This window comes from Bombina bombina, chromosome 2 (assembly GCF_027579735.1).
Source record: "Bombina bombina isolate aBomBom1 chromosome 2, aBomBom1.pri, whole genome shotgun sequence".
Classification (NCBI taxonomy): domain Eukaryota; kingdom Metazoa; phylum Chordata; class Amphibia; order Anura; family Bombinatoridae; genus Bombina; species Bombina bombina.
In genome coordinates, this window is record NC_069500.1 from 623,214,139 (window position 1) to 623,240,639 (window position 26,501).

Sequence of the window (26,501 nt, forward strand, 5' to 3'; positions counted from 1 at the left end):
CATATCTCTACCGTATATCAGAAATCTTGTCTGCAAATTTAATTGTTTTCCAAACCCACTCCATGGGTATCCTTTGCTCTGTACCAATCCACTTACAATACCTAGGTTTCAAAATGGCGCTTTAAACACAAAGTTATTGGTTTAAGTATTTTGAACAAGCAGTGCTGAAAATAGTGGGCAGGATAACGTGACATCATCGGCGAATAAAAGATATAACTTTTAGAACGTTATGAAACTTCGTTTTGGAGAAAATATAGGTCAGTAGGTTTTAATTAATGTTTATTAACTTTAATATGTTAGTTGTTTAGCTTAAAAATTATAACAGAAAGTAATCCTTTAAGCTTTAAAATCTGCCATTAATCCTGGGCCTTCCATAACTAGTATAGAGGGGCCCCTCGGTTAAGTATTGTAGAGTGCTAGTTAAGTACATTCTTTTCAATTGCGTCAGCAATTGGTGCCTTTCTCTAGTGTCTGCAGTACTGTTTGGCAGCAGTTTTGCACTAATCTTATACATTAGTAGTAGCACTAGATGACAGCACTATTTCCTGTCATGTAGTGTACCAGGCATTTGCAAGCTAACTATCTAGGTATCTCTTCAACAAATAATACCATGAGAACGAAGCAAATTTGATAATAGAAGTAAATGGTAAACTTTTTAAGTTGTTTTCTCTATCTGAATCATCAAAGGAACATTTTGGGTTTCTTGTCCCTTTAGCTTTGATTTTAGTATGATTACAGCATTTAAGGATTAAGGTATTTCTTCTATAAGATACGACGAGTCCACGGATTCATCCTTTACTTGTGGGATATTATCCTCCTGCTAACAGGAAGTGGCAAAGAGCACCACAGCAGAGCTGTCTATATAGCTCCTCCCTTGACTCCACCCTCCAGTCATTCTCTTTGCCTACTCTAAGTACTAGGAAGGGTAAAGTGAAAGAGGTGATAAAATGTTAAAATTAGAGGGTCTTCTAAAGAAAATATTTATTCATCAGGGTTTTCTTCTGCAACTTATAGCGTGCATTGTTCCTGTAACTACTGCAGCTGCTTTTTGGTTCGAGGCTCTAGAGGAGGCTCTTAAGATGAGACCCCATTAGATGATATTCTGGATAGAATTAGAGCTCTCAAGCTAGTTAATTCTTTCATTACAGATGCCGCTTTTCAACTGACTAAATTAGCTGCAAAGAATTCAGGTTTTTACATTTTAGCGCGTAGAGCGTTATGGCTTAAGTCCTGGTCTGCTGACGTGTCATCAAAATCTACGTTTTTAGCCATTCCTTTCAAGGGTAAGACCCTATTCGGGCCTGAACTGATCATTTCAGACATCACTGGAGGAAAAGGCCATGCCCTTCCTCAGTATAAGACAAATAAGATGAGGACCAAACAAAATAATTTTCGTTCCTTTTGAAACTTTAAAGGTGGTCCCTCTACCTCCTCCCCTGCTGCAAAGCAGGAGGGGAATTTTGCTCAATCCAAGTCAGACTGGAGATCTAACCAGACTTGGAATAAGGGTAAACAGGCCAAGAAGCCCGCTGCTGCCACCAAGACAGCATGAAGGGGCAGCCCCCAATCCGGGACTGGATCTAGTAGGGGGCAGACTTTCTCTCTTTGCTCAGGCTTGGGCAAGAGACGTTCAGGACTCCTGGGCTTTAGAAATCGTGACCCAGGGGTATCTTCTAGACTTCAAAGATTCTCCTCCAAGGGGGAGATTACATCTTTTTCGATTGTCTGTAAACCAGACAAAAAGAGAGGCATTCTTACGCTGTGTAGAAGACCTATATACCATGGGAGTAATCTGCCCAGTTCCAAAAGCAGAACAGGGGCAGGGGTTTTACTCCAGTCTGTTTGTGGTTCCCAAAAAAGAGGGAACCTTCAGACCAATTTTAGATCTCAAGATCCTAAACAAATTCCTAAGAGTCCCATCCTTCAAGATGGAGACCATTCGGACTATTTTACCAATGATCCAGGAGGGTCAATATATGACCACTGTGGATTTAAAGGATGCATATCTTCACATCCCTATCCACAAAGATCATCACCAGTTCCTCAGGTTCGCCTTTCTGGACAAGCATTACCAGTTTGTGGCTCTTCCCTTCAGGTTGGCCACAGCTCCCAGAATTTTCACGAAAGTGCTAAGGTCCCTTCTGGCGGTTCTAAGGCCACGGGGCATAGCAGTGGCGCCCTATCTGGACGATATCCTGATTCAGGCGTCAACTTACCAACTAGCCAAATCTCACACAGACATCGTGTTGGCTTTTCTAAGATCTCACGGGTGGAAGGTGAACATAAAAAAGAGTTCACTTGTCCCTCTTACAAGAGTTCCATTTCTGGGAACTCTGATAGACTCGGTAGACATGAACATTTTTCTGACAGAGGTCAGAAAATCAAAGATCTTAAGAATCACCTGCTGAGCACTTCATTCCATTCCTTGGCCATCAGTGGCTCAGTGTATGGAGGTAATTGGACTAATGGTAGCGGCAATGGACATAGTTCCGTTTGCTTGCTTGCATCTCAGACCACTGCAACTATGCATGCTCAGACAGTGGAATGGGACTATGCAAATTTATCTTCTCAGATAACTAGAGACCAGAGACTCTCTTCTTTGGTGGTTGTCACAGGATCATCTGTCCCAGGGAATTTTTTTCCGCAGGCCAGCATGGGTCATAGTGAAGACGGACGCCAGCCTATTAGGCTGGGGTGCAGTCTGGAATTCCCTGAAAGCACAGGGTGTGTGGACTCTGGAGGAGGCTCTCCTCCCGATAAATATTCTAGAACTGAGAGCGATATTCAACGCGCTTCAGGCGTGGCCTCAGCTGGCTTCGGCCAGATTCATAAGATTCCAGTTGGACAATATCACGACTGTAGCATATATCAATCATCAGGGGGGAACAAAGAGTTCTCTAGCGATGATAGAGGTTTCCAAAATAATTCGATGGGCAGAGACTCACTCTTGCCATCTATCAGCAATCTATATCCCAGGAGTGGAGAACTGGGAAGCGGATTTACTAAGTCGTCAGACTTTTCATCCGGGGGAGTGTGAACTCCATACGGAGGTGTTTGCACAATTGATTCATCAATGGGGCACGCCAAAATTGAGTCTGATGGCATCTTGTCTGAATGCCAAGGGATCAAGGGATCCTCAAGCAGTACTGATAGATGCTCTAGCAGTACCTTGGTCGTTCAACCTGTCTTATGTGTTTCCACCATTTCCTCTCCTTCCTTGTCTGATTGCCAGAATCAAATAGGAGAGAGCTTCGGTGATTTGGATAGCACCTGCGTGGCCACGCAGGACTTGGTATGCAGACCTGGTGGACATGTCATCTCTACCACAGTGGACTCTGCCACTGAGACAGGACCTTCTCATTCAAGGTCCGTTCCAGCATCCAAATCTTGTTTCTCTGCGGCTGACTGCCTGGAGATTGAACGCTTGATTTTATCCAAGCGGGGATTCTCTGAGTCGGTCTAGATACCTTGATTCAGGCTCGAAAGCCTGTCACTAGGAAAATTTATCATAAGATATGGCGTAAATATCTTTATTGGTGCGAATCCAAAGGCTACTCATGGAGTAAGATTAGGATTCCTAGAATTTTGTCCTTTCTCCAAGAAGGATTGGAGAAGGGGCTATCAGCTAGTTCCCTAAAGGGACAGATATCTGCTTTATCAATTCTACTGCACAAACATCTGGCAGATGTTCCAGATGTTCAATCGTTCTGTCAGGCTTTAGTTAGAATCAAGCCTGTGTTTAAACCTGTTGCTCCGCCATGGAGTTTGAATTTAGTTCTTAAAGTTCTTCAATGGGTTCCGTTTGAACCTATGCATTCCATAGATATTAAGCTTCTATCTTGGAAAGTTCTGTTTTTAGTTGCTATCTCTTCGGCTCAAAGAGTTTCTGAACTATCGGCATTGCAATGCGACTCGCCTTATCTTGTTTTCCATTCTGATAAGGTGGTTTTGCGTACCAAACCTGGATTCCTTCCTAAGGTTGTTACTAATAAGAATATTAATCAGGAAATTGTTGTTCCTTCCCTGTGTCCTAATCCTTCCTCTAAGAAGGAGCGTCTGTTGCACAACTTGGAAGTGGTTCGTGCCTTGAAGTTTTATTTGCAAGCGACCAAAGATTTCCGTCAAACATCTTCTCTGTTTGTTGTCTATTCTGGAAAACGTAGGTCAAAAAGCTACGGCTCCCTCTCTTTCTTTTTGGCTGAAAAGCATCATACGTTTGGCATACGAGACTGCTGGACAGCAGCCTCCTGAAAGAATTACTGCTCACTCTACTAGAGCGGTGGCTTCCACATGGGCTTTTAAAAATGATGCTTCTGTTGAACAGATTTGTAAGGCTGCGACTTGGTCTTCACTTCATACCTTTTCCAAATTTTACAAATTTGATACTTTTGCTTCTTCGGAGGCTATTTTTGGGAGAAAAGTTCTTCAAGCAGTGGTGCCTTCTGTTTAGCCATCTGTCTTGTACCTCCCGTTCATCCGTGTCCTGTACTTTTGGTATTGTATCCCACAAGTAAAGGATGAATCCGTGGACTCGTCGTATCTTATAGAAGAAAAGTAAATTTATGCTTACCTGATAAATTGATTTCTTCTATGATATGACGAGTCCACGGCCGCCCGCCCTGTCAATTTAAGACAGATTATATTACTTCAGTCACATCTGTACCTTTTAGTTTCTCCTTTTTCTTCCTGTACATTCGGTCGAATGACTGGGGGGTGGAGTCAAGGGAGGAGCTATATAGACAGCTCTGCTGTGGTGCTCTTTGCCACTTCCTGTTAGCAGGAGGATAATATCCCACAAGTAAAGGATGCATCCGTGGACTCGTCGTATCATAGATGAAATCAATTTTTCAGGTAAGCATAAATTTACTTTTTACTCAACTATGTATATTTATTTTATAACATTTTTGCTGCAAGGAAGAGATATATTATCTCTTCAGACACAAATTGACAGTTTTGAGAACTTTATAACCAGGCACCTGCGGTAATATCTTCCAAATTTAAAAAATTCCCAAAATAATCTTATAGAAACATCTGGGAGAGCATGGCCATGTAAATTTATATACTTTTGAGCCCTTCCTAATTAAACACCTTGTCATATACCATATCTCTTCAAATCCTTTTTAAACATTTTTATCAATATTAATCTAAAGTTGTTTATATAGTATGTAATGCGTGTATAATACTTTATTTGTTTTTTAATATGTTTTACATGTGTTTTGGGAAACTTTTTTTTTGTAGCCCCAACACTTTACTTCAGGTCTAAAATTGTGCTAATTCTTTTACTCTGCACTCAGGCGCAACACATAACTTTAAACTTGAGTGACGTGTGGACACGGTATCCATTGAAAGTATAGGGCACGCTAAATGGTCTGGTACTTAAGGGAAATTGTACACTAATTTTTTTTTTGTATAAATGTTTTGTAGATGATCAATTTATATAGCCCATCTGTTTTTGTTAAAATGTCTAGTTTTCCTTATCTATACTATAATTGTGTTTGTAATGTCCATCGCCAGTCGTGCACGCATCCTCAAAGGAATGTTGGATGCGCGCACAGCCACCTTACGGCGAGACAGCTTCAAGAGCTCCAACTCTCAGCTGTAACATAACAGCTGAGAGCTGGAGTTCCTGAAACTTCAGGCATCTGCTGCATATGGAGCCGGAGCGCGATCGGTGCTCCTCCTTCATATGAGGCGAGATACCTGATTGTTACAGACGGTAACACTGTATGTGTCGCCGTCTGTAACAATCTTCTGCTGGTGCCGGTGGGAGATGTGGGCGGGTGGCGGGTAGGCGGCTCAGCAGGGAAGGTGAGGCAGTGGGAGTGACCTAATAAAAATAAAATAAAAAAAGAACAGGGAGAGAGAGGGGAAATGTGAGGGAAGAGAGGGAGAGCAAAATAGTGGGGGAGAGGGAGAGCAAAAGAGAGGGGAGGGAGACCAAAAGAGAGGGAAGAGAGAGAAGAAAAGAGAGGGGAGGGAGAGAGCAAAAGAAAGGGGAGGGAGAGAGCAAAACAGAGGGGAGAGAGAGAGAGCAAAAGAGAGGGGAGAGAGAGAGCAAAATAGAGGGGAGAGAGAGAGAGCAAAATAGAGGGGAGAGAGAGAGAGCAAAATAGAGGGGAGAGAGAGAGAGCAAAATAGAGGGGAGAGAGAGAGAGCAAAAGAGAGGGGAGAGATAGAGAGCAAAAGAGAGGGGAGAGAGAGAGCAAAAGAGAGGAAAGAGAGAGATCAAAAGAGAGCGGAGAGAGAGAGCAAATAGAGAGGGGAGAGAGAGAGCAAAAGAAAGGGAAGAGAGAGAGCAAAAGAGAGGGGGGAGAGGGAGTTCAAAGAGAGGGGGGGAGAGAAAGTGCAAAGAGAGGGGGGACATCAAAAGTTGTGGTGAAAGAATCCACCTGGATAGATTCTTTCACCACCCTGCCTTTTTCAGAATCCACCTGGATGCAACATAAGCTGCATCCAGGTGGATTCCAAAAATGGCAGGGTTGTGAAAGAATCCACCTGGATGCAGCTGGATGCAGGGTGGTTCCATCACCACAATAGACTGCCCTTCCGAAAATGGAAGGGTGGTTTGGTGGTTCCGTCACCACAATAGACTGCCCTCTGGGCAGACTTTCCCACTAGTTTTCAAATAACATTGTGTTTATTTTTAAACTCGTAACCAAGCCCTAAAGTTTTTAATGTGGTCTGATGTATGCAGACTTCAGATTGCTTCTGTTTCTATAATGGATCTTTCTTCTGTTATGTGTGATCAGTCCACGGGTCATCATTACTTCTGGGATATTATCTGCTCCCCTACAGGAAGTGCAAGAGGATTCACCCAGCAGAGTTGCTATATAGCTCCTCCCCTCTACGTCACCTCCAGTCATTCTCTTGCACCCAAAGACTAGATAGGAGGTGTGAGAGGACTATGGTGATTATACTTAGTTTTTAGAACTTCAATCAAAAGTTTGTTATTTTACAATAGCACCGGAGCGTGTTATTACCTCTCTGGCAGAGTTTGAAGAAGAATCTACCAGAGTTTTTCTTATGATTTTAACCGGAGTAGTTAAGATCATATTGCTGTTTCTCGGCCATCTGAGGGAGGTAAAAGCTTCAGATCAGGGGACAGCGGGCAGTTGAATCTGCATTGAGGTATGTCGCAGTTGTTATTTTCTAAATGGAATTGATGAAAAAATCCTGCCATACCGTTATGATGAACATGTATGTATACTCTACACTTTAGTATTCTGGGGATGGTATTTCACCGGAATTACTCTGTAAAAGTACATTAAACCTTTTATTAGGTATTTTTCATGTTAAACGTTTTTGCTGGAATGTAGAATCGTTTGCATTAATGAGGTACTGAGTGAATAAGTATTTGGGCATTATTTTCCACTTGGCAGTTTGCTTGTGTTAATTATGACAGTTTCGTTTCTCTCTCACTGCTGTGTGTGAGAGGGAGGGGCCGTTTTTTGGCGCTCTTTGCTACGCATCAAAAATTTCCAGTCAGTTTTTCTGCATGATCCGGTTCATCTCTAACAGAACTCAGGGGTCTTCAAACTTCTTTGAAGGGAGGTAGATTCTCTCAGCAGAGCTGTGAGACTTATATAGTGACTGTGATTTAAAACGTTGTTTAAAATTTAATTAGTGTTATTTTACTAATGGGAACAAACCTTTGCTAAAAAGTTGTGTTGTTTGTTAAGAGTGATGCTATAACTGTTTTTCAGTTCATTATTTCAACTGTCATTTAATCGTTTGGTGCTTCTTGAGGCACAGTACGTTTTTATTAAATAAAATTGTAACCGAGTTGCATGTTTATTGCTAGTGTGTTAAACATGTCTGATTCAGAGGAAGATACCTGTGTCATTTGTTCCAATGCCAAGGTGGAGCCCAATAGAAATTTATGTACTAACTGTATTGATGCTACTTTAAATAAAAGCCAATCTGTACAAATTGAACAAATTTCACCAAACAGCGAGGGGAGAGTTATGCCGACTAACTCGCCTCACGTGTCAGTACCTGCATCTCCCGCCCGGGAGGTGCGTGATATTATGGCGCCTAGTACATCTGGGCAGCCATTACAGATAACATTACAAGATATGGCTACTGTTATGACTGAAGTTTTGGCTAAATTACCAGAACTAAGAGGCAAGCGTGATCACTCTGGGGTGAGAACAGAGTGCGCTGATAATTCTAGGGCCATGTCTGATACTGCGTCACAGCTTGCAGAGCATGAGGACGGAGAGCTTCATTCTGTAGGTGACGGTTCTGATCCAAACAGATTGGATTCAGATATTTCAAATTTTAAATTTAAATTGGAAAACCTCCGTGTATTACTAGGGGAGGTCTTAGCAGCTCTCAACGATTGTAACGCAGTTGCAATACCAGAGAAAATGTGTAGGTTGGATAAATACTTTGCGGTACCGGCGAGTACTGACGTTTTTCCTATACCTAAGAGATTAACTGAAATTGTTACTAAGGAGTGGGATAGACCCGGTGTGCCGTTCTCACCCCCTCCAATATTTAGAAAGATGTTTCCAATAGACGCCACCACACGGGACTTATGGCAAACGGTCCCTAAGGTGGAGGGAGCAGTTTCTACTTTAGCTAAGCGTACCACTATCCCGGTGGAGGATAGCTGTGCTTTTTCAGATCCTATGGATAAAAAATTAGAGGGTTACCTTAAGAAAATGTTTATTCAACAAGGTTTTATATTACAACCCCTTGCATGCATCGCGCCGATCACGGCTGCGGCAGCATTTTGGATTGAGTCTCTGGAAGAGAACCTTAGTTCAGCTACGCTGGACGACATTACGGACAGGCTTAGAGTCCTTAAACTAGCTAATTCATTCATTTCGGAGGCCGTAGTACATTTAACCAAACTTACGGCTAAGAATTCAGGATTCGCCATTCAGGCACGCAGAGCGCTGTGGCTAAAATCCTGGTCGGCTGATGTAACTTCTAAGTCCAAATTACTTAGTATACCTTTCAAGGGGCAAACTTTATTTGGGCCCGGTTTGAAAGAAATTATTGCTGACATTACAGGAGGTAAGGGCCACGCTCTACCTCAAGACAAAGCCAAAGCTAAGGCTAGACAGTCTAATTTTCGTCCCTTTCGGAATTTCAAAGCAGGAGCAGCGCCAACTTCCACTGCACCAAAACAGGGAGGAGCTGTTGCTCGTTATAGACAAGGCTGGAAGCCTAATCAGTCCTGGAACAAGGGCAAGCAGGCCAGTAAACCTGCTGCTGTCCCAAAGACAGCATGAACCGAGGGCCCCCGATCCGGGACCGGATCTAGTGGGGGGCAGACTCTCTCTCTTCGCCCAGGCTTGGGCAAGAGATGTCCAGGATCCCTGGGCGCTAGAGATCATATCTCAGGGATACCTTCTAGACTTCAAATCCTCTCCCCCAAGAGGGAGATTTCATCTGTCAAGGTTGTCAACAAACCAAATAAAGAAAGACGCGTTTCTACGCTGTGTACAAGATCTATTATTAATGGGAGTGATCCATCCGGTTCCGCGGTCGGAACAAGGACAAGGGTTTTACTCAAACCTGTTTGTGGTTCCCAAAAAAGAGGGAACTTTCAGGCCAATCTTGGATTTAAAGATCCTAAACAAATTCCTAAGAGTTCCATCGTTCAAAATGGAAACTATTCGGACAATCTTACCCATGATCCAAGAGGGTCAGTACATGACCACAGTGGATTTAAAGGATGCTTACCTTCACATACCGATTCACAAAGATCATTACCGGTATCTAAGGTTTGCCTTCTTAAACAGGCATTACCAGTTTGTAGCCCTTCCATTCGGATTGGCTACGGCTCCAAGAATCTTTACAAAGGTTCTGGGTGCCCTTCTGGCGGTACTAAGACCGCGAGGAATTTCGGTAGCTCCGTACCTAGACGACATTCTGATACAAGCTTCAAGCTTTCAAACTGCCAAGTCTCATACAGAGTTAGTTCTGGCATTTCTAAGGTCGCACGGATGGAAAGTGAACGAAAAGAAGAGTTCTCTCTTTCCTCTCACAAGAGTTCCATTCTTGGGGACTCTTATAGATTCTGTAGAAATGAAGATTTATCTGACAGAAGACAGATTAACAAAGCTTCTAAATGCATGCCGTGTCCTTCATTCCATTCAACTCCCGTCAGTAGCTCAATGCATGGAGGTGATCGGCTTAATGGTAGCAGCAATGGACATAGTACCCTTTGCACGCCTACATCTCAGACCGCTGCAATTGTGCATGCTGAGTCAGTGGAATGGGGATTACTCAGATTTGTCCCCCACTCTGAATCTGGATCAAGAGACCAGAAACTCTCTTCTATGGTGGCTTTCTCGGCCACATCTGTCCACGGGGATGCCATTCAGCAGGCCGGACTGGACAATTGTAACAACAGACGCCAGCCTTCTAGGTTGGGGCGCTGTCTGGAATTCTCTGAAGGCTCAGGGACAATGGAGTCAGGAGGAAAGTCTCCTGCCAATAAACATTCTGGAATTGAGAGCAGTTCTCAATGCCCTTCTAGCTTGGCCCCAGTTAAAGACTCGGGGGTTCATCAGGTTTCAGTCGGACAACATCACGACTGTAGCTTACATCAACCATCAAGGAGGGACAAGAAGCTCCCTAGCAATGATAGAAGTATCAAAGATAATTCGCTGGGCAGAGTCTCACTCTTGCCATCTGTCAGCAATCCACATCCCGGGAGTGGAGAACTGGGAGGCGGATTTCTTGAGTCGCCAGACTCTTCATCCGGGGGAGTGGGAACTTCATCCGGAGGTCTTTGCCCAAATACTTCAACGTTGGGGCAAACCAGAGATAGATCTCATGGCGTCTCGCCAGAACGCCAAACTTCCTCGCTACGGATCCAGATCCAGGGATCCGGGAGCGGTTCTGATAGATGCTTTGACAGCACCTTGGAACTTCAGGATGGCTTATGTGTTTCCACCCTTCCCGCTGCTTCCTCGATTGATTGCCAAAATCAAACAGGAGAAAGCATCAGTGATTCTAATAGCGCCTGCATGGCCGCGCAGGACTTGGTATGCAGATCTAGTGGACATGTCATCCTGTCCGCCTTGGTCTCTACCTCTAAGACAGGACCTTCTGATTCAGGGTCCATTCAAACATCAAAGTCTAACTTCTCTGAAGCTGACTGCTTGGAAATTGAACGCTTGATTTTATCAAAACGTGGTTTTTCTGAGTCGGTTATTGATACCCTTATACAGGCTAGGAAGCCTGTTACCAGAAAGATTTACCATAAAATATGGCGTAAATACCTATACTGGTGTGAATCCAAAGATTACTCCTGGAGTAAGGTTAGGATTCCTAGGATATTGTCTTTTCTACAAGAAGGTTTAGAAAAGGGTTTATCGGCTAGCTCATTAAAGGGACAGATTTCAGCTCTGTCCATCTTGTTTCACAGGCGTCTGTCAGAAAATTCAGACATCCAAGCCTTTTGTCAGGCTTTAACTAGGATCAAGCCTGTGTTTAAAACTGTTGCTCCGCCATGGAGTTTAAACTTAGTTCTTAACGTTTTACAGGGTGTTCCGTTTGAACCCCTTCATTCCATTGATATAAAATTGTTATCTTGGAAAGTTCTATTTTTAATGGCTATTTCCTCGGCTCGAAGAGTCTCTGAGTTATCAGCCCTACATTGTGATTCTCCTTATCTGATCTTTCACTCAGACAAGGTAGTTCTGCGTACTAAACCTGGGTTCTTACCTAAGGTAGTCACTAACAGGAATATCAATCAAGAGATTGTTGTTCCATCCTTGTGTCCAAATCCTTCTTCAAAGAAGGAACGTCTTCTACACAATCTGGATGTAGTTCGTGCCCTCAAGTTCTACTTGCAGGCAACTAAAGATTTTCGCCAAACTTCTTCCCTGTTTGTCGTTTATTCTGGACAGAGGAGAGGTCAAAAAGCTTCTGCTACCTCTCTCTCTTTTTGGCTTCGTAGCATAATTCGTTTAGCTTATGAGACTGCTGGACAGCAGCCTCCTGAAAGAATTACAGCTCATTCCACTAGAGCTGTGGCTTCCACTTGGGCCTTTAAGAATGAGGCCTCTGTTGAACAGATTTGCAAGGCTGCAACTTGGTCTTCGCTTCATACTTTTTCCAAATTTTACAAATTTGACACTTTTGCTTCTTCGGAGGCTATTTTTGGGAGAAAGGTTCTTCAGGCAGTGGTTCCTTCTGTATAATGAGCCTGCCTATCCCTCCCGTCATCCGTGTACTTTTTGCTTTGGTATTGGTATCCCAGAAGTAATGATGACCCGTGGACTGATCACACATAACAGAAGAAAACATAATTTATGCTTACCTGATAAATTCCTTTCTTCTGTTGTGTGATCAGTCCACGGCCCGCCCTGTTTTTAAGGCAGGTGCATATTTTTTAAATTATAATTCAGTCACCACTACACCCTTGGTTTCTCCTTTCTCGTTGGTCTTTGGTCGAATGACTGGAGGTGACGTAGAGGGGAGGAGCTATATAGCAACTCTGCTGGGTGAATCCTCTTGCACTTCCTGTAGGGGAGCAGATAATATCCCAGAAGTAATGATGACCCGTGGACTGATCACACAACAGAAGAAAGGAATTTATCAGGTAAGCATAAATTATGTTTTTCATATGCAGGGGAGTGGGGGGGAGGTTCTGCTGTCAGGCCCTTTAAGTGGGTGTCCCTGCCTAATCTCATCAACAGTGCTAAATTGGGGGCTTCTAAGTAAGTTCCTTCAGCATTATCTTGTTATCCTTCATCAAAGGATAACAAGATAATGAAGCAAATTTGATAATAGAAGTAAATTGGAAAGTTATTAAAAATTCTATATTCTATCCAAATAATGAAAGGAAATTTTCGGGTTTCCTGTCCCTTTAAGTAGTCAATTTGCTGAATATTCATTCTAAAATCATTGTTCCTAAATTCTGCCCTATTCTGTCCTTCATGGGTCGGTAATTTATCTTTCCTTCCTAAGATACGGAGAGTCCACAGCTTCATTCCTTACTGTTTGGAAAATACAACGCCTGGCCACCAGGAGGCGGCAGAGACACCCCAGCCAAAGGCCTAAGTATCCCTCCCACTTCCTCATTACCCCAGTCATTCTTTGCCTTTTGTCACATTAGGAGGTGGTAGAGAAGTGTCAGAAGATTCGGAAAATCCTGAAAAGGGTATCTGCCTTTCAAGATAGGACTGGAGTTTTAGGTAGTCATGTCAACCTCTCAGTGAGAGTACTGATGAAAGTTAGAGTCTGGAGATGCAGGGAAAGGTTTTCTGAGAAACCATCCAGACTACTGCTTACAGCTCCTAAGCAATCAGTGTTGACGAGTTTCACTGCCTGCTTTCTCACTCAAGTCTATGTCAGGAGCGCTGCTATAAGACTCACACTTGAGAGGCTGTGTTCTGTTCCACAGCATGGATCCTGGAGGTAAGATTGTTTAAATTTTTACACATAAAACGCTAGTGTGGCTCCAGGGTTAATATCCTCTGAAGGGGGTTTATTGAACAGCTGGGGTTAATTAATCAATGTATTAATTATTTACATGCTGCTTTGTGTGATTTTTTTCCTGGGCTGATAGACTTTGTTTTTTTGGCTGGAACAGGTTTCACTTTTAAGTTTCACTTTCGTTTTTGAAAGCGTTGCACATCTCCTATTACTTGCTGTACTTGTAATAACAGGGGAAGTACTGTCTTGCATGCACTCCATGTAACCGGGTGATGGTCTATGTTCATTTCCTCCATTCAGGCTGAGACTTGAACCTGAGCGCGTTTCCTCTGTTAACTGTCTGTGTCTAGGAGGTGGTGAGTGCCCCAGCCATTGGGAGTATAAAGGTGCAGTTTTCTATAATAAAAAACGTTTTTATTTGTGTCCTTCTGTATGTATAACCTGAACTATAGAGGACTCTGAAGTACTTCTTCTGTACTAAATCATACCTGTTTATATTGTGAGGAGATTGTGGTTTTCCCACCCACTCAATTATGTTCCACATGCCTTAAAAATTGTTATAAAGTCTAAGAAGGGGGGAGACAAGCCTGCTAATCCACTCCACATGCAGTTCCCCGTACCACATCTAATCCTCCATCCGGAGGGGGCCTTCTTCTTGCGGTCTTTGCTGCGCATTTACAAACGGTGGTATCTGCGGCCCTCAGTGCATTACCTCGCTCTAACAAACGCAAGAGAAAGGTTAAACATAGCTCTCCTGACCCGGAGTCATCTAAATATTTATCAGATTTAGCTATTATGTCCCAGTTATCCGATGATGAGTTAACCTCTGTCGCTTCAGAGAGTGAACTTTCTTGGTTGGAGTCCTTAGCGTTTATGTCTCCTGCTGTGGAGGAACTGTCCTTTAGATTTAAAATTGAGACCTTTTATTAAAGGAGGTTCTGCCTATGTTAGAGGTTCCAGAGGCTGCTCTTCCTGAAGAACCTATGATACCTAAATTAGACAGAGTTTATGAAGACAGGAAAGTTCCTTAGACTTTTCCTGTGCTGGTTAAGATGGCGAATATTTTTAAGAACGAATGGGAAAGAATTGGTTCTTCCTTTTCCCCTTCGTCTACTTGTAAAAAGTTGTTCCCGGTCCCGGACTCTCAACTGGATTTGTGGGGCTCCATTCCTAAGCTGGATGGTGCTATCTCTACGATTGCTAAACGTACTACTATACCTCTTAAGGATAGTTCTTCGTTCAGAGAGCCGGCGGCTGCAGTTGCTGTGGTTTCCGAAGCGGTTACCTACTGGTGTGACTCTTTGTCGGAACTCATTGAGGATGGAGTCTCCCGTCATGGATATTCAAGACAGAATTAAAGCACTGAGAATTGCTAATTATTTTATCTGTGATGCGAACATGCAAATTATTCGACTAAATGCAAAGGCCTCTGGCTTTGTGGTCCTAGCCCACCGGGCGCTCTGGTTGAAGTCTTGGTCTGCGGATTTGACTCCTTTCTCTTCCCTTCAAGGGAAAGATTTTATTTGGTCCAGTCCTGGATTCCATTATTTCTACAGTTACCGGAGGCAAGGGTGCCTTCCTTCCGCAAGATAAGAAGAACAAGTCTAAGGGATGAAAATCTTCTAATTTTCGTTCCTTTCATTCTGACAAATCCCAACAACAACAATTCTCCTCCAAGTCCGAGCAACCCAAGAGTACTTGGAAGCCGGCTCAGTCCTGGAATAAATCCAAGCAGAATAAGAAGCCCGCCAAAAACAAATCGGCATGAAGGGGTGCCCCCCGATCTGGGATTGGATCGTGTAGGGGCAGACTGTCTCTTCTTTCAGATGCCTGGTTCAAGGACGTACAGGATCTGTGGGTTCTGGAGGTGGTATCTCAGGGATACAAGATAGTCTTCAAATCTCATCCGCCAAGAGGCAGATTCCTTCTCTTGAATCTGTCTACCAGACCAGAAAAGAGGGATGCCTTTCCAGGGTGCGTTCAGAATCTATCCTCCTTAGGAGTTGTCTTGTCCTCCATACCTCCTTGAGTCCCTCTGTGGCTCAGTGTATGGAGGTGATTGGTCTCATGGTGTCCTGCATGGACATCATTCCTTTTGCCAGGTTCCGTCTCAGACCTTTACAACTGTGCATGCTGCGGCAGTGAAACAGCAATCATTCAGATCTGTTTCAACAGATTGTATTAGACAGCCGGTCAAGAGAATCGCTCTCTTTGTGGCTTTGTCCAGATCATCTGTCCCGAGGGACATGCTTCTTAAGACCATCCTGGGAGATTGTGACTACGGACACAAGCCTATCTGGATGGGGAGCTGTTTGGGGTGCCAGGAAGGCACAGGGGTTGTGGACTCAGGAGGAGTCCTCCCTCCCGATCAATATTTTAGAACTACGGGCAATCTTCAAGGTCTTGAAGGCTTGACCACTTTTGAGTTTGTCCCAGTTTATCAGATTCCAATCAGACAATATAACCTTGGTGGCTTACATCAACCATCAGGGGGGAACGAGAAGTTCCTTGGCGATGAAGGAAGTATCTCAGATTCTGGAGTGGGTGGAGGCCAACAGCTGTTCGCTGTCAGCGATCCACATTCCGGGTGTGGACAACTGGGAGGCGGATTTTCTCAGCAGGCAATCCTTCCATCCAGGGGAATGGTCTCTCCATCCCAAGGTGTTTGCAGAGATATACAGCAAGTGGGGGACGCCAGAGATAGATCTCATGGCGTCCTGTCTCAATACTAAGCTACCCAGTTACAGGTTGATGGAATCCCCAAGCGGATCTAATATATGCACTAGCAGTGCCCTGGAGGTTCAAACTCATATCTTTTTCCTCCATTACCACTTCTTCCTCGTGTGGTGGCCCACATCAAGCAGGAGAGGGTATCAGTAATCCTGACTGCTCTATCGTGGCCGAGAAGGACGTAGTTCGGGGATCTAGTGGGGATGTCCTCATCTCCTCCGTGGAAGTTAACTTGTCGCAGAGACCTGCTGATACAAAGTCCATTTGTTCATCAAAATCTAGATTTATTTCCTAAGATATGGTGAGTCCACAAAGTCATCAATTACTAGTGGGCAAAGAGCACCACATCAAAAGCTGTTAAATATCACTCACCTTCCCATCATCCCCAGTCATTCTCGTTGCCCCTGTCAATGGAGTAGGTGAAGTTTTGGTGTCTGAAGAAATGAAATCCTTTATGGGGATAGTTTTCCCTGCAAGCAAGGATTTGGGTATAGCTGTAGTCCTAATCTTATGGTGGGATCTAACTTATCTTATGGTGGGATCTAACTTTTGTAATACTTCAATATTTATTACTACTATGAGTGCAAAGAAATTAGTTTATTAGTGTGTTTACTTTATCTGTTAATTTAATCAGTGGTGTTTTGTTTGATTTACTATAAAATTTAGATGTATAATGATGAAAGAATGACGGCTGTAATTCATTTTCTGTTGACAGAAATGTTACAAAAAATCATTTTGAAATCGGTACCAAATTGGTTCCATATTTGTTAGATTAAACAAACATTGTTTATATGTTATATGTACATATACAGCGGTGGAAACATATCACTATCATTTAATAATCAGGGGTTTAAAGCTACTAGCTCAGAAGGAAAATGTTGCTAGTCCACTCAGTGTTAAAGATAGGAATCTCTTACTCCTCTGGGACTAGTGCAAATGCCAATCTATCTATTTATCTGTCTATCTGTGTATCATCTCTCCTAAAGTTAAAATAATTGAACTCCAATAAGGCAGAACATTATAGTGTTTCAATTAAACAATTTTAAAGAGTTCTCCTGGGTTTAAAGGGACAGTAAAGTAAATAAACTCACATAGATTGGATAGAGCATGGCATCTTTCCAATTTACTTTTGTTATCTTGGTATCCTTTGTTAAAGAATAAATCTAGATGAGCTCAGGAGCGAGCGTGCACATGTGTCAAGCCACCTGGAAGCAGTGTTTGCAACAATGTTTATAGAAATGTTATATATAGGTAGAAACACTGCTGCCATAGACTGTTAAAGACATGTGCATACTCCTGAGCTCCTATCAACCTACCCAACTTTACTCTTCAACAAAGGATATGAAGAGAACAAAGCAAGTTTTATAATAGTAAAAGTAAATTGGAAAGTTAAATCACATGCTCTATCTGAATCATGAAAGTTTAATTTTGGACTTTAATGTCTTCTCATTGGCTATTTTTTTAATAAGGGTCTTCTCATCTGATATTCAACTCACAATTGCCAAATATAATTTGTTTAAACCCATAAATGTGGTACAGGTGTACTTCTTATATTGATGGAATAAAGACAAAGGTATTTTTATTTTTTATTTTTCTTATAGGTTTTTTTCCTAATAGTTCTCAAGGATGTGATGCTTTTCTTCGACATAAAATGACGCTTATATCTCCATCAATACTGAAGAAGTATGGAATTCCTTTTGACAAGGTACTTGTGCAAATATGAATATTATATATATTTACTTTAAGGAGTAGCTTATGCTTTTTGTTATATTTATTATTTTTGTCAGAGACATAAAGTTAACAAAATGATATCAAACGATTTTGCAGAAATATTTTTAAATTACCTTTTGTTGTCCCAAACTCCAGTGAATTTGGAATCCTATCTGACAATCAACTAGAATAAAAGAATTAAAGTTCTACTAAAGCATTCTATAGATTAGGAAACCTTTATGTGAAACTGTGACTGACAGATATTAGTAACTATGTAGGTCCCTTTAAAAGACCCTCACAGCTCGCACAGGATCATAACAATCAACTTAGGAATAATCACATGAGTTAAACTAGTCCTACTGATAAAGAAATTAAGTACATTCGGGAAGAGATGATATATGTCACATATAGTATAGATGTAAGCTAAAGTGACAATGGGATGACTAGATCATACAGAAGATATGTATGTTATGTAATGATAATTACAACATACTTAATGTAAGAGAAGAATATTTAATGGGCCGTTATAGTTGAAAAAGTATGTTTTAATTCATTAGAGTATGTCATTTTAACACTAACAACCCTGTGATGCTATATGTTTAAGCCCCGCAAACTGGTTAAGTACATAGTTAAATCTAGTCTCATAATCCAGCTGTGCAACTAGTGCTAGTGATTGGGTCAGCAGCAATTTTTGCTCTAGACCAACAGTGCTCTGCGGCTCCCAAGCAGTACTTTACCTATTACATTACAAGTTTGCTAGTTTTAAAATTGCATGCTGTAACAAATTGGAACATGTAATTTTTCAACTATAAAAGTCCTTTAAGAACATAGTAGAGCATTCCTAGACAATAAAATCAATGCCTTCTCAAATTTTGTGGAAACCCCCTATGCTACAATCCGTAAGGGTGTGGAGGCCAGATGTGCATAAATGTAGAGAGTAGGAGGAGATAGAGTTACAAAAGGTATGGATTTTCATCTGGTGATCACTCAAGTGCAGTAACATGGAGATCAGATTGGGGCAGGAAATACTCTTGCAAACCATCCTCTTGATTCCAGTGATATAAAGGGATCTGAAGCTAAAATTTGTGTCTTTAAAATTATTTGAGGGACCTCACAGTACTGATGAGGCTTCTTAGATAATCTCACCAGCCCAGATTGCTTTAAATCATGAGGCCCTTAGAGCAATTGAAAATGAACATTTTAGTATCTGTCTTTCTTACTCCCACTGGACTGCTGATGGTTCTCGTTTACATTGCTTTTCTTTAGAAAATAAAATATTCTCATTTTCAGTATAAGTTGTGGTTTTAGCAGGCATATTTAGCTATTTCATTTGACAAATGAATGGTAAAGGAACTATTTGTAAACAATGTAATGCATTCCAGCAGGAAAATGGATCATTAGGAGCACATTAATGAGAGATGTTCCTTTAAAGGGATAATAAACAATGGTGAGTGGTTTAATATAGGGATTTCTTGTGTGGGGCTGTTATGCATAACATTCCGATAGCCTGCTTCAGCCTAATCAGATCAGGTGGTAAAAGGGTTATCTCATTTTCAACCCTATTCTTCACCTTTTGTCTTTAGAGTTCCCCATTAAAGGACCATGAGACCCATTTTTTTATTTCATGATCGAGAGAGCATACAATTTTAAACAACTCTCCAGTTTACTTATAGTATCATTCTCTTGGTATCTTTTGTAGAAGGAACAGCAATGCACTACTGGGAGATAGCTGAAAACATCAGGTGAGCCAGAGACAAGAGACATATGTGCATCCACTAAACAGCAGCTATCTCCCAGTAGTTCACTCCTGCTTCTAAACCTTCCTAGGTTTACTCCAACAAAGGATACAAAAGAACAAAGCAAATTAGATAACACAAGTCAATGGGAAAGTTGCTGTACCTAAATATTGAAAGTTTAATTTTGACTTTACTGTCCCTTTAGTTTCTAAGCCCCTGAACCCTCAGGCCTTGTTGAAAAGCTGCTGTACATAACGGATGACTACACCTGTCCTGGGCATACTTCTCTTATCTAGGGAAAAAACATAATATATATAATTGTAGTAAAGTCCATATATAGGTATGCACACCAACCTACTTATGTCCTTTTTCAGTCCATACAGGTGCTAGCTTGTAGCACAATATCCAACTCCCAATATGTCAAAAACCATCAAGGCAAAGCTGCACACTTTTCACAGGGGAATACGCTTTATTAAAGAATGATGGCAACGTTTCGGGGCACCTGCCCCTTTGTCAAGCTAAAAACATAGTGCAAAACTTCACAGTGATATACCACAACCAGTAAAAAAATGGGCCAATTAGAAAGCCCCAAGAGAAATAGAATGTTCTTTGTTCCTGGACCTGTGAGATACAAGACTCACCTTCCACTATAGGGCTGAAAAGTAATTTCTCCAGGAATATATGTAATATTTATGTTGTATTTTGTCAGTTTTACTATTGTTTTATCACCTGAATGTGGTTACAGCCATTACAATAGTTGTAAAGTTTCTAACATAGTTATTTTTCTTTTCATTGATTTCATCTTTAAAAAGAACTAATACCTTGGCTGTGCTTATTTCAAAACAGGTCAGATATCCTGCATTCCCTCCACCCTGCTTTGATATCTGTTAGACAGTTTTCCTTTTCCTTTTCTTTTTTTTCCAAATCATCCTACATTTTGTTTCTCTCCCGCAGGTAACACAAGAGGCTGGTGAATTTATGATCACTTTCCCATACGGATATCACGCAGGCTTCAATCATGGCTTCAACTGTGCCGAATCAACAAATTTTGCTACAGTCAGATGGATTGATTACGGAAAAATGGCCAAACTGGTGAGTTGATGATTTGCCTCAGACAAACGGTTTTTTGTCCTGCTGTGTTGCAAGAAACCTGCATTGTAAAATTACAAGTTTACAAGCTCAGCATATCAGGCAGCTAGGGTTTTGCACAGCCTCTGCTGATTGCAAGTTTGTGCAATAATAATATATTATTTTGAGAACAATTCTTGTCATGCTTGTGGAGATGGACATATATGTAAAAGTTATTTCAGAATACACTGCACTTTCCATACAAGGCAGTTAATGAAATATTATTGTATCAAAAGAAGTTCAGCTAAACATAGTTCCTGTTGTATTATTATAGTAACATGTTTTTCTATTTTAACCTGCTTGTTTCCATATGCAACCTGCAGTGAAATTAATTTGTTACTTTATATAGGGGAAATTTGTTTTTGGCAATTTTGTATATTTTTTCTCATTTTTGAAAACAAGCCACTTAGTAGGTTGAACAAATTATGCTGATAACGTTTTTACATGTCCAATATTTATTGTAAGTAAGATGTATTGCTGCATCTCGGATGTGTTTGTTTGTTTACCGTTGTTGTTGCATACGAGTATGTGTATGTAGGTATATATACACAAAGGGATAAAAATAACACTTTTCTGGAATTACTAAAAAAAAAATCAAATTGCTGTAATTTGGATTTCAGCATTATTTTCCATGGCAAATGTTGTTTTCTATGATATTTAACATGGCTGCATGGGTTTTGTAAGCCGTATTTGCTTAATGTCTGTCAATCATTTTGATTGACTAATTTATTTTTGAAGCTCTGAAACATTGACTGTTGCAAACATTGTGAAATGTGAGTGACCATTTTGGCTATTACACTTAAAGGGCCATGATACCCAAATGTTGAAACACTTGAAAGTGATGCAGCATAGCTGTAAAAAGCTGACTTGAAAATGTCACCTAAGCATCTCTATGTAAAAAAGAAAGATATTTTACCTCAAAATGTCCTAAGTATTCACACCTCATTGTAAAGGACTTTAAGCAGCAAATCAGTATGTCTGTCCCGGGACCTGCAAGGGAGCGTGCCTCGTGCACACTCCATGTTATTTCCCTATTCAGTTTAAGGGAGTTTACTATGAAATCTCATGAGATTTAAGTGAAATCTCATGAGATCACAGTAAAAGGGTTCATGACGTCAGCACTGCTGATGCTGATTGGCTGCAGTTGATTTCTTCATTTTTCTAAAAAAAAAATTTTTACCTGCAGCTTGGCAGTAACTGAAGTATAACTTTTTTCACAAAACCTACTCTGGTGAGCTAAGGAAGTTGTGAGGTAAAATACCTTCCATTTTTACATAGAGATTCTCATATTATATTTTCCTATCAGCTTTTAACAATTATGCTGAATCACTTTCAAGTGATTTAGCAGATGAGTATTAAGTCCCTTTAAAGGACACTAAGCTCTAACAATTTTTATCATGCAGACGAAAAAGCACTGTTGAAATACAATTATTAATTTTATTTATTGCATTTGTAACAAAGTTGTTATATTAGTGATCAATGATTAAAGTATACACATTGGATTTTACAGTTTGGTACAGTAAAAAGTATGAAAGGGGGTACTACTGTTCTATTGACAAAAAGGTTTGGTGATTCAGGGTTGCCCCTTTGTTGCAGAATTATTCTGTGAATGGAACAGAATTAAACATACAAGCAGTCAAATTTCTACACCTTACACTTCCATAACACCTATCAGAGAGAATTCAGAAACAGACCTCCTATCACATTCGGGGGTTGCTGGATCTTTACATAATTTTGACCAAGATGCCATCTGTAATCTTTTGTTTCAAGGGAAACTGTAACCTCAAACAGAGTTGCAAGAATGGGATGAGACTTTTTTTTTCTCTTCTTTGTTTCGATATGCACTGCTGTCCCATTATTACTCATAATCACAGAAAATCTTTGAGTAGATCACTAACACTGTTTGAAAAACCATGCATGGTTCCACAGTCCCTGAGACACATGATTTCACTAATGTACAAACTATTTTTAATTCCAAATGATTATACACTTCCATCCTACATTCACAATTGGGAAAACGATTTAAACACCACAATAGAACATAGCGATTGGTTAAAAATGTTTTAATTGGCGGGGAAAAAAAGCATCTACCTCTGCAAAAGTGCAGGAAACAAATGTTTGTGCTGATTGTACTTAACACCTTGTAGATTAAAAAATATCTATCCCCACTCTTGCGGCAGCTGCTGGAAGGGCTGTGGAGGTGAGGGGACCCTGCTTCATATCTGGTGGCACTGCCCACAATTAGCCACTTTTTGGTAAGAGTTTTTTTCCCAAATAAGTAACGTGCTGGGTGTGTCTCTTGGCCTTGAGCCTGGCATGCTGTTGTATTATAGATTCCCGAAGCTGCAAGACAAGGCTAAAAAATCTACCCTTCTTATTATGTTGAATGGTGCTAAGGGAGTTATCCTAAGACACTGGCAAACTCAAATATCCTTGACCAAGTCCGAATGCAAGATAAGAGTTTTTTAAACTCCTACACTGGAAAGATATCATTATTTTAAAACTTACAAGATACTTGTGTTGTTATGCAATTATTGTCTGTAGACACTTGCTCTGTGAATATTAATTACATTATATTAATAGGTTTATTTTTTCTTTTTTTGTTTTTGGCCAGACTGGGCTCTCATCAAATTCTGGACGCTACTTCCCAGATTGTTTCTAAATTCATGTCATCTTAGTGTATATTTACAAAGTACACAATTGAGAGCTCTATACTATTATTTTTCTGATGTTGTTCATTTGAATGTATCAATAAGCTTGTAAAAAAAATAAAAAAAAATCTACCCAGCAGAAACTAAAAATAGTGACACATTATTGAAATGTTTAATGAACAACTAGGAAAAGGAAAAGTAATATATACATAGATCAAAATGTGTTGTCGCATTATCTTATCGTGTATATATAAGAAATAAGCAAATATTTTACCATAATATTGGAAAAAACATGAAATAGGGTACTCAATGACTACACCAAATACATACGATCCATACCTCCTTCAATTCAATGAATCGTTTAAGTGAATCACCATTAAATACTTTATGAATAGGGATATGAGTGACACTACCCTCTATTGTACTCTCTGCATCCAAATTTGAAAATAAAAGTCTCTTACAGCCCAATAAAGGTGTGAGAGGAGATGGGATTGAATATAAAGAGTGATGTTTTCGAAAGTATCCAAACCTGTAAAGTTTCAGCAATAAGAGCATTAGAGGTTCCATTGCTATCTCTATATTTTTTAATTGACCAACATTGATCACCTAGGTTATTGATATTCAATAAGTCCTCCTCCAAGTTTACCCATATTTTATCCTTTGAGCTGAAATTGCACTGTAAGATGCGGGATAAGGGAATGGCGTAGTAATGAAAAGTATTTTAGGGGCCCCAAACCTGCCTCTTTCCTTGTATCTAGTATGATTTTTTTTTAATTATAGGTGTATTATGACCACAGATAAACTGGTTCAGCAATGACTGTAATGAGAGAAGAAAATATTTAGGAACGGGCAAAGGAGACGCTTGGAATAAGAAAAGGATTTTTTTTGCAGTATGAACATTTTTACGGCTGCTATTCTATCCCATCCACAATAAACCTAGAGGGTGGACTGAATATTATGGCGTAAAAGAATATAATTTAAACTAAATATTTCTAAAAGCTCATTTGACAGTGTGGTTGCAAGACATTTGATCGAAGAGGAATTTTTGTTGAGCCGCATTATTGTGTTGACTTCATGTAGTATCTGAGGAGTGGTGAAGATATTAAGAATATCTGATTTGTTATAATTAATAGAAAATTTCTACCAATGGCTATAGCTGGTAAATGTAGACATTATTGACTTGACAAAGTAGGTACGGGAAGATAGTTTTAAAAGAATGTCATCAGCAAATATTTTATATTCTATCTCATCTATTTTAAGATACTGTAAGGAATGACTATTTCTGATTAAACATGCAAGTAGAACAAACAGAAATGGGAACAGTGGTCAGCCTTGCCTAGTGCTATTTAGGATTGGAATACTAGTAGAGGTTATATCATTAACTCTTATTCTGGCAGAAGGGTGTGAACACAATGTGAACATTTTATGACAAAAGGAGTGTAAAAAAACGAAATTCAACAGGGTAGCGGCCATAAATAACCAATATACCCTTTCAAAAGCATTTTCTGCATCTATGGAGGTGAAGAGTGATTGAACCAGAATACATTTTGTGGCATGTATTAATTGTATAGCTCTGGTGTCATCCGTCGATTCTCATCCTAAAGCCAAGCCAGTCTGATCTGGGTGGACCAGGAGCATAAGGATTCTATTCATACGATTAGTAAGTACCTTAGCATACATTTTGACATCAGTATTGATCAATGATATTGGCCCATAATTCTAGGAAGCACTAGGTATAGAAAATTTGAATGGTTAAAGGGACACTAAACCCACATTTTTTCTTTAATGATTCAGATAGAATATGCAGTTTTAAACAACTTTCCAATGTACTTCTATTATCTAATTTGCTTAGTTTCCTTGGTAACCTTTGTTAAACAGCATAGCTAGGTTGGCTCAGGAGCAGCAATGTGCTACTGAAATCTAGCTAATGATTGGTGACTGCACATATATGCCTCTTGTCATTGGCTCACAGTAGTAGATTTGTTGCTCCTTCAACAAAGGATACCAAGTGAATGGAGCAAATTTTGTAATATTACATCTGAACGTTGTTTAAAAGGCAGCTTGTTACACCTATGCTGCATCACTTTCATTTGCTTCAACATTTGGGTAAAAAAGGATATTGCAAAACAAGCTCAAAATCAACAAGGACTAAGAAAATTAATTTTTTGATCCTGATGGAAATGTGTGAAATAAACTCATTAGAGTAACTGTTGTGTGAACTGTCATAAAACTCCTCTTTTATCTGCATGGTAAAAGAAATAGCAGTGTCTTTTGCACTAGGTACTAAGTTCACACTTTGCTGAGATCTTGAAGGATTTTCCCATAATTTGCAGAAGTTCACTGTGATCTCAGAAGATTTTTAGTAAACCTTATAGAAATTAAGAGAATAATAAAGTGTGCCTGAACATGCCAGTTGCGCACTCCCTTGGCATTCCAAAGTCAAGCATTCTGATTGGATGCCAAATGTCCCTCGCCTCTACAATGTTCTGTGGTTACTGGAAATTTTTTGAGGTAACATATCTTTTGTACCCAGACATGTGCAGGTGATATTTTATTGTTAGCTTTTACGAATCTGCTGCATCACATTCATGTGATTTAGCATTTGGGTAACATCCCTTTAAAACATAAATTATGCTTACCTGATAATTTTCTTTTCTTCAGATGGAAAGAGTCCACAGCTGCATTCATTACTTTTGGGAATTCAGAACCTGGCCACCAGGAGGAGGCAAAGACACCCCAGCCAAAGGCTTAAATACCTGTCCCACTTCCCTCATCCCCCAGTCATTCTGCTGAGGAACAAGGAACAGTAGAAGAAATATCACAGTGAAAAGGTGCCAGATGAATAAAAATAACAGACACCCCACAGAAAAAAAACACGGGCGGAGAGCTGTCAACTCTTTCCATCTGAAGAAAAGAAAATGATCAGATAAGCATAATTTATGTTTTTCTTCATAAATGAAAAGAGTCCACAGCTGCATTCATTACTTTTGGGAAACAATACCCAAGCTATAGAGGACACGGAATGCAAAAACAGTAGGGTACAAAAGGCGGCCCATTCTGAAGGCACCAGGCCTGCAAACCCTACCCAGAAAAAACCCCCGCTTCATTCGAAGCCGAGAAAACTTTAAAAAGGAAAGTCCAA

The 26,501-nt window shown here is 40.5% G+C and overlaps 1 protein-coding gene across 1 annotated transcript in view; it reads left to right on the plus strand.

The window, feature by feature from the left end:
* Nucleotides 1-26,501, plus strand: part of KDM4C (lysine demethylase 4C) — a 1,488,570-nt gene that overhangs the window by 470,456 nt on the left and 991,613 nt on the right. The window contains exons 7-8 of the mRNA XM_053702565.1: nt 17,736-17,839; nt 20,535-20,672. Coding sequence (XP_053558540.1) covers nt 17,736-17,839; nt 20,535-20,672 — 242 coding nt within the window. The remainder of the gene's footprint in view (nt 1-17,735; nt 17,840-20,534; nt 20,673-26,501) is intronic.